Genomic DNA, 8613 nt, shown 5'->3' with positions numbered 1-8613 from the left:
AGGGGTCCAGCTGAGGTCTGGACAATTATATACCTAAAAACATGAGTTGATACTTTTTGTCAGAAAAAAAGAAATGAGTGTAGACATTTTTATTAGACACATTATAAATTAATAAATAAAAGTACAAATAAAAGATAAATAAAAAAAATGTTTCTGCTCATTTGAGATTACAGTTAAATCCTACCTGTCCGATCGTTACCATTTCGTAGACTTAAATAGAGAGTTATCCAGGCTAATGCTAGTAAATTATGGTGTGCCACAAGGTTCAGTTCTAGGACCCCTGCTTTTCACAATATAGATGCTTCCCTTAGGAAATATTATTAGAAGGCATGAAATTAGCTTCCATTGTTATGCTGATGATACCCAGCTGTATATCTCATCAAAACCAGGCGATACAGCTCAATTAGCTCGCATAACTGAGTGTGTTAAAAAATAAGAGATTGGATGACCCATAACTTTCTACTATTAAATTCTGATAAGATGGAGATTTTGCTCATCGGCCCAAAAACCAGTATACAGAAGCACCAGCATCTCAACCTGCATTTAGACGGATGTTCTGTAACCACTAGTTCAACAGTAAAAGACCTGGGAGTTATTTTAGACAGCAACTTGTCTTTTAATAATCATATCAACCAAGTTACAAAAGCAGCCTTCTTTCACCTTAGAAATATTTCTAAGTTAAGACACGTTATCTATATCTGATGCAGAGAAGCTCGTACATGCATTCATGACCTCCAGAAAAGACCATTGTAATGCATTACTAGGTGAATGTCCTGAATCATTAATAAACAAGCTTCAGTTAGTTCAGAATGCAGCAGCCAGAGTTCTTACAAGGTCAAGAAAATATGATCATATAACCCCATTCTTATCATCCCTGCACTGGCTTCCTGTTAAATTTCGAATAGATTTCAAACTACTACTTCTTACTTTTAAAGCACTAAATGGTTTGGCTCCCATGTATCTCGTTAGTCTTTTAACATGCTACAATCCGTCATGCTCCCTGAGACCTCAAAACTCTGGGCTTCTAGTAGTTCCTAGAATAGCAAAGTCCACTAAAAATGGTAGATCATTCTCACACTTAGCTCCTAAAGTCTGGAATAGTCTTCCTGACAGTGTTTGGGGCTTAGACACACTCTCCCATTTTAAGTGCCGATTAAAAACATATCTTTTTAGCAAAGCCTACACATAACATATGTCTCACATCATAACCTCCGGAACATCTGATCTCATGCACATTATCAACTTGTGCTGTTAATATCATGAACAGAAGCTACGCTAATTCCTCTCCACTGCTTCTCTTTCTCTCTCCATCCCGAGGCATCCTGAGGTCGGCCAGCTCCAGTCACGTCCCACCTCATGAAGATTATGGACCTTCGAAGAAGTAGATGCCGAACTCGCAAACATCCAGGACCATCTACGGACCTACCAGTGCCAATTGGATCCCACTACATGTGTGGTTTTGACATTGGACCTCCTGGAGTGGTAAAGGCTCTGGCATGGAGAAGCTGATGCTGAATCTGTGATGATCACAAATGTTGAGCTCAGTAGATCCTAGTTTTATAACCATAAAGACTGTATAAGCCTGTAGAAAGGACTTTACTCATAATCTTGCACTCCAGTGCTCATGTTAGTTCTCACTCTCTAGTGTTCTGTATTGTTGAAAGATTTATGATCAAACTCTTAATGTCAACCAAATGAGGATGGGTTCCCCTTTTGAGTCTGGTTCCTTCTAAAGGTTTCTTCCTCATTACATCTAAGGGAGTTTTTTCTTTGCCACAGTCATTTGCTCATCAGGGATGAATGCACACCATTCACCTTGACTGTTGATTTCTGTAAAGCTGCTTTGAGACAATGTCTGTTGTGAAAAGCGCTATAGAAATAAACTTGACTTGACATGTATGTATGTATGTATGTATGTATGTATGTATGTATGTATTTCACTATATATATATATATATATATATATATATATATATATATATATATATATATATATATATATATATATATATATATATATATATATATATATATATATATATATATATATATATATTGAAATATTTAAACCTGTACAAAAGTTATGCACAGTGTATGTACAGTTGAAATTAAGATATATGGAAAATCTTATAATTCTTTTTACGGCTGCTCCGGTTAGGAGTCACCACAGTGGATCATCTATGATTTTATTGATTACAATTATAAACAGTTATAATTACACAGAGATGATTTAGAATGTACAGGTTGAAGCTGAGTTGCATGATGATTTCTGTCAGTAAATCAGTAAATCAGTAAACCATCTCCTTCATGATAGGAGAATAGAAGTATACAATATATCTATACAAGCAGTGTTGCGCTTGTTACTAAAAAATAGTAACTAGTTACAGTTACTCGTTACTTCATTCAAAAAGTTACTGAATATATCACAAGGATTTCTGAAATAAATAACAAAAGAAGCTGAATAATATATTCAGAATCAAAAACTAAAGTGGCTTCTGCATCATAAAAGCTGTTGTGTTGAGCTCTTAAAAACGTTTCTTTCACAGCTTAAGTATGAAAACTATCAACAATGTAGAACAGAACACCGGGTTAGCTTTTAGCTTCTAGCTTCTAGCTTCGTCGAGTCATGGAGTTTCTGGAGTTGCTGTTTATCGCAGTAGACACGACCTTCGAACCAGAAAGACACAGCTTACATTTGACTAAAAGTTTTTGTATTTATACTCAACTAAAGTGAAATAATGAGCATATTTCCACTTTGAGAAACTCGTCTTGCTCTCACTTCGACTCGCCATTACTGCCGCACAGACCTGAATAAACGGAGACACGCCCACATTGCGTCTTCTTCGTGTTTACAGTGGTTCATCCACCAATCCTACAATGCGTCTCTGCTGTAAGCAGGTTAGACTGTAGTCTACACTTCAGCCGAAATGAATTCATTAAAAAAAAGTAACGGGTAACGCACCATACGGTAACGGTAACGGAGTAACTTTATTTAAAAGGTAACGAGTTACAGTATTAGTTACTGTCAAAAGTAACTTTGTTGCAGTAACGCGTTACTAGCACTGTATTCAAGTATAGAATAGAGGAAGAAGGAGTTACAGTTTGTTACTTGTATGTGAGGAGCTCCTGATGATGATGATGATGTGTGCTCTGTGCAGACAACTATTGTGTACTGTGCGCTAATGGCAGGTAGTTGGGTGCCAAAATGCATTGGGCATTGTGACCACCCTGCCATACCACACTGTGTTAGAGTTGGTTAGGATGTTTTAATGATGCAGCAGTAAAAGCTAGTTGAAATCCCAGAGGGCAGATTAACTTTCTTAAGTCTCCTTAAGAAATATCCGAAACAGAGCTGAAGTGTTCTCGTGCCCAGACAGATCCTCAAAGATGTAGACACTCAGGAACTTAAAGCTGGAGACCTGCTCCACTTCAGTTCTATTGATTTAGACAGGGGAGTGTCTCCTGCTTTTAGATTTCTGGAATTTCAGTGTAATAGTGGGTTGATTTAGGGTAATTCCACATTCTATTAAATTAATTTTGCATTCATTTAGAGTCATTGTGCATTGATTTAGAGTAACTGTTCATTGATTTAGAGTAACTATGCACTGATTTAGAGAAATTGTGCATTGATTTAGAGCAATTGTTTATTGATATTACCATTAAAAGATTAGCATTATCATTTATTTATTCTAAGTATGAGCATTTATACTGACCTGAGTGACATTTACATGCCAAAGAATGGGTATGCCACTACCCACCTCCACTATAGACTTCTGCAGACTGTATAAAAGTGATACTGTTCGAATTTTCTAGGTTGTATGCAACTCAGTGGTGGATCCCAGGTAAGACAAATTTTCTAATATATTATGCAAATTTTGTGGTATCTACAGGTCTTAGTATGTTTTGCCACACTACTGGAAGCAGTTGTATAGAATGTCTATGTATGTTATGCAGATGACACGCAACTAATTCTCTTCTCCCCACTTACACACTTACAGTATGGCAGATATTTTATCACGGATAGCATCAACTAAAGCTTAGTCTCAGCAAAAATGAACTGCTGTACATCCCAGGTGAAGAACCGCATCAAGATCTTGAAGAAAAGTAGAAAACACTCTTTTGTTCTTTCACAGAAAGGGGATGTAATGTAGAAACATTATGTGACAATATTAATATGGTTTGTGTTACAGAAAAGTTTGTTTGAATATTCAGTCCATTGTAGTATATTTAAGCTTAATATTAATGGATTTAAAAAAACAAAACAAAAACAAAAAAACACTTGTAATGGTAGCAGTACCAAAGTATTAAAACTTTGTATTTCGGCGTTACTGTCTTGAGAGTACTTAGTACTTATTGTATCAAAAACCAAATAACTAGTAATGTCCATCACTATTATCTGCACTGAGTGAGTCATTGGGTGAAGAGGGTGTGCAAAAAGGCATAACCATGTGCAGCACTTTAGGCTGATTACCCTACAAAGGTATAAAACAGCAGTTGACACTGGTTAGAATAAAAGTTAATTAAGGTAGTCACAGATTTGCCTGAGAGGGCATTTGTGGCATTACAAAAATCTTAAAATCCTTTTCAGAAGAATTGATGATATCAGCAATGTAGGACTAAATCTGGAATGAGATGTTCAAAAAGCACACATGGATATGATAGTCAGGTGACCATGTACCACAAACTCTTGGTTATATTGTGCACGTTAAAAACATTATATGCTTATTTGAGTCTTTTTTTTTTTTTTTTTACATTTAATTGTATTTTATGTTTTATTTGAAAACAAATCATCTGAGTTGATATCTGTTTAAAGCACAGTCAGTGGCCATGCTACTTGAAAATAGTCAATGAAAAACAGAACAGTTAATGTTTTTTTTTACTTTAGTTTATTCATCAGCCACAAAGTGCACAAGGTGGTTCTCTATGTTTACCAACAGCCCTGACAGAGACATAATAGCTTTGTTGTATTGATTCAGCTATTTAAAAAGAGAGAGAGACATAGCTTAATTTGCAGTTTGTAGAATAAAATTCAGGCTTATTTAAACAGAGCACCAGAGGTAGGAAAATACATTTGAGGCCAAACACTACTTGAATCTCACATCATTGAGAAGATAGAAGGTGTATGGTTCTCCTCTAGATGTGGTGGTATCTTCTCTTTTCTTTCACACATGATGGTCACAGCCGAGCAGTTCTTTGGCTACATCTTGCTTCCCAGGCAAGATTCTGGCAGTAATGAATATAGCAGGGGAAGCATAGTGGTAGAAATCATCATCAATCACTACTGACACACCATTTGCTCCACACATGACAGTATCCACATGCTTAAATGGGATAGGTTTTGCCTCAGAATGGGTATGTGGATGTACTCCCAAGTTCACTTCATATATGTTGTTACCTGCAAGTCATATACAAACACACAAAATGATCAAACACACAAAACTACCACATCATTCAAACTTATAATTGTATTGTTGTTGCTTTATTACCTTGGATGACATAAACAATGTGTTCATTAGGGCAAATAAAGGCAGCATCTATGTGACCTTCAATACCCAGTGACTCCTTCACATTTTGGGGTAACCATCTCGGAGTGCGTGAGGCTCTTCAGGTTTGTGTGATATATTGTAGACATACATTTTGTCATTCTACAAGGAACCATCATAAACCAAATGGTGAATATTTCTAGATTTTCTATTATGATTTCTTTTTTTTTTTTGCATAGATTACAAGCATGTTGGTTAGACAGTATGATAAAAGTGTTTCCTGATTTGATTAGCACTAACCTTGATTATGTGTATGTGCTCTTCATGGGAAAAGGCAGCATCGATGTCATCATGAAGACCTTTAAATCCACTCTCAATAGTGCCAGCATGATATTTGCCATCAATCTTACTGAGATAGTGGTGACCTGGTGAATAAGAAAGAGAAAAAAACGTAAATAAATGAAAAAGTTTATAACCTAGTTAACAATTAAATGCAGTAGTGTGTTATTGTGTACTGCATCCACTAACCTCTGAAAGCAAACAGATCATGATCATCATCCTCAGTGATGGCATCCAGGTGCACATGGCTGCACTGCTCTCTCTCAATGTGTTCTGCCTCAGTCTTCTCACCTTAGGCACAAAGACAGCATGAAATCAATAACACCCTGAAATGCAATCATGTTTTCTGCTTAAACACTGACTCTTTCATCTTCATGCTTTTCACTTACCATAATGGGGACAGCTCATGAAGTATTCACGGGCCTCCTTTGGATATTTGCCATTAACTTCTCCAGTGTTGGGGTCGAACTTAGAGAAATCGTGGCCGTGGAAACAGTAATAATGTCCCGCATAGCGGAAGGCAGCAGAGCAGTTGGGCATGCTTTTGAATTCTTTCTCATGGACCTCCTTGCTTTCAATGTCATAGTGGTAGATTTCATGGCCTGGAGTAGGAAGGAGTATAAGTAATGGGTCATGGATTATAAGTGTAATTTAATTGTAACATTTAATTGTATCATTTATTTAACGCTCTTTATGAAGCAGTTTTATAATTCAGTGAAAAGTCATACCCTTGAAAAAGACCACAGTGTTTTTGGGACAGTCAGGGTTGTGGCACTCAACTGCAGCATCCAAATGATCTGGAATACCAGGGAATACTTCAGAGATAGCTTTTGGGTATCCTTCTTCCAGCTTGTGATTTTCATAGCTGAAAACCTTGTCATCCTACATAGAAAGACACAGAAATTAACAAGTTTTATTTAAATAACTTAATTATTCAAATTCAGTAACCTGCAAGCACAAATAATGCAAAGGAAAGGGACATTATAGTGCATGTGAAAGTTAATATAATGTACCAGGAAGAAATACAGGTGTTCATGGTGGTCAGGACTGTCCTCAGATGGCATACGGAATGCTGCATCCACGTGTCCCAGAAGATGGTCATCCAGCTCAGGGAAGGTCTTATTTGTAAGCTCACCCTCACCCTGGAACCCCTTAAACACATGATCATCTGATTGCAAGCATCAGTGATCAAGGGTTAGTCATTCACATAGACCGAAATTTGTTTTATACATTTATACAGCTACTTACACATAAAAAGAAAGCAATGTCTGTTTTAATGTTCCCAGTAATAAGGCATATTATATAACATTTTAAACATCATGGATTTTGGATGTCTGGCATCCAGTAATATTACCTCTATCAGATGGACTTCATTTTGTTTTATAACAAATGAAATGCTTGGATTTTTTTGTAACTCACCCTTAAAGAAGTAATGGACTCCTTCCTTGTTCTCAATTGCAGCATCAAACACTAATTCCTGGCAGCGATCAAAGTGACCGTGATGGTGTTTGCCATGGTCATTGCCGTGGTCATTGCCGTGGTCATTTCCATGGCCTTTTCCGTGGTCATTGCCGTGGTCATTTCCGTGGTCATTGCCGTGGTCATTTCCGTGGTCATTGCCATGGTCATTGCCGTGGTCGTTGCCGTGGTCGTTGCTGTGGTCATGGTTATTGTTGTTGGTATGATCAGGGGCCATAAGAAGTTAGAAAATAATGGTTATATAAAGGAAATCAAGTTTATATTTAAAGTTAAAAGTCTGATATATATATATACTTTTCTAAGTGTTTAAGTTTTCATTCAGTGACTATGAAGCATAGAATAATGATTCAGATACAGATATTGGCACACAGGCAATAAGTAGAGAGAAAAGAAGCAAAAGAAGCACTGGGGATTCCAGCAAACAGCACTCACGTGGGAGCTGCCAGGCAGACAGAGAGTGCCAGGCAGATGGTGAGGATCTGGATGAGTAGCCTCATGGTTAAGAGGATTCTCTGGTTCCACTGCAGACACAGCTCAGCTAGAGGAGGTACCGAAGAACCTGCAACCCTGTACCTTTTATAGCCAATGTGAGGGGGACTGCCAGACGAGCAATTGTTTGCACTAAACAAACAGACGCCCACAATTTGTACGGAGGGTAAGTTGGAACACCCAAACACATCAGCACATACACCTGATGTTCACCCAATGTTCAGAGGTCTGTCAAGGTATACTGAGGACAGTGGAAGGAAGGTCAAAGACATGAATTGAGCAATGTACTGTATATGCATATATGAGGGTTAGTGACTCAGTTTCAAACTTGCTCTCCACTTTTGCACATGCCTGCTTTAGTTTGTCAGATAAGCATAACATCAAACTTAAGAGTAAATACATTTCCATTATTTAATATTAGTAGACAGGGTAAGTTGTGATATATTGGAGTTATCATTAATACACTATATGGACAAAAGCACTGGGACACCAGACCTCACCTGCAACATGACAATTCCAGCATGGGAACTCCCTCTCATCTGCACAAAAGGAGATCCATGAAGATCTGGTTTACATGGTTTGGAGAGCAATATCTTAAGTGACCTGCTATAGATCTCTCATCTCAACCCTACTAAACACCTTTGGGATGTATTGGAACACTGACCGCACCCTAGGCCTCCTCACCCCAAATCAATACCCGACTTAACACCCTTGCGACTGATGAACACAAATGTCCACAAGCACATTCTAAAATCCCAGAAGAGTGGAGGAAATTATAAAAGCAAATTGGGACTAAATGTGGAGTGGGATGTTAAAAAATTTA

At 37.5% G+C, this 8613-nt stretch overlaps 1 protein-coding gene across 1 annotated transcript; it reads right to left on the bottom strand.

The window, feature by feature from the left end:
- Window positions 1-4867: 4867 nt before the first annotated feature.
- On the bottom strand, window positions 4868-7879 carry hpxa (hemopexin a). The gene is given in 10 exon segments (XM_046844753.1): window positions 4868-5395; window positions 5487-5570; window positions 5573-5645; window positions 5784-5908; window positions 6012-6113; window positions 6212-6424; window positions 6551-6704; window positions 6836-6990; window positions 7242-7477; window positions 7734-7879. Coding segments are annotated over 10 exon segments (1440 nt in total). The 5' UTR covers window positions 7799-7879; the 3' UTR covers window positions 4868-5162.
- Window positions 7880-8613: the final 734 nt, after the last annotated feature.

Source organism: Silurus meridionalis, chromosome 3 (genome assembly GCF_014805685.1).
Source record: "Silurus meridionalis isolate SWU-2019-XX chromosome 3, ASM1480568v1, whole genome shotgun sequence".
NCBI classification, from domain to species: domain Eukaryota; kingdom Metazoa; phylum Chordata; class Actinopteri; order Siluriformes; family Siluridae; genus Silurus; species Silurus meridionalis.
Note: the sequence above shows the minus strand (reverse complement) of the source record. Positions and strands in the feature narration are given on the sequence as shown.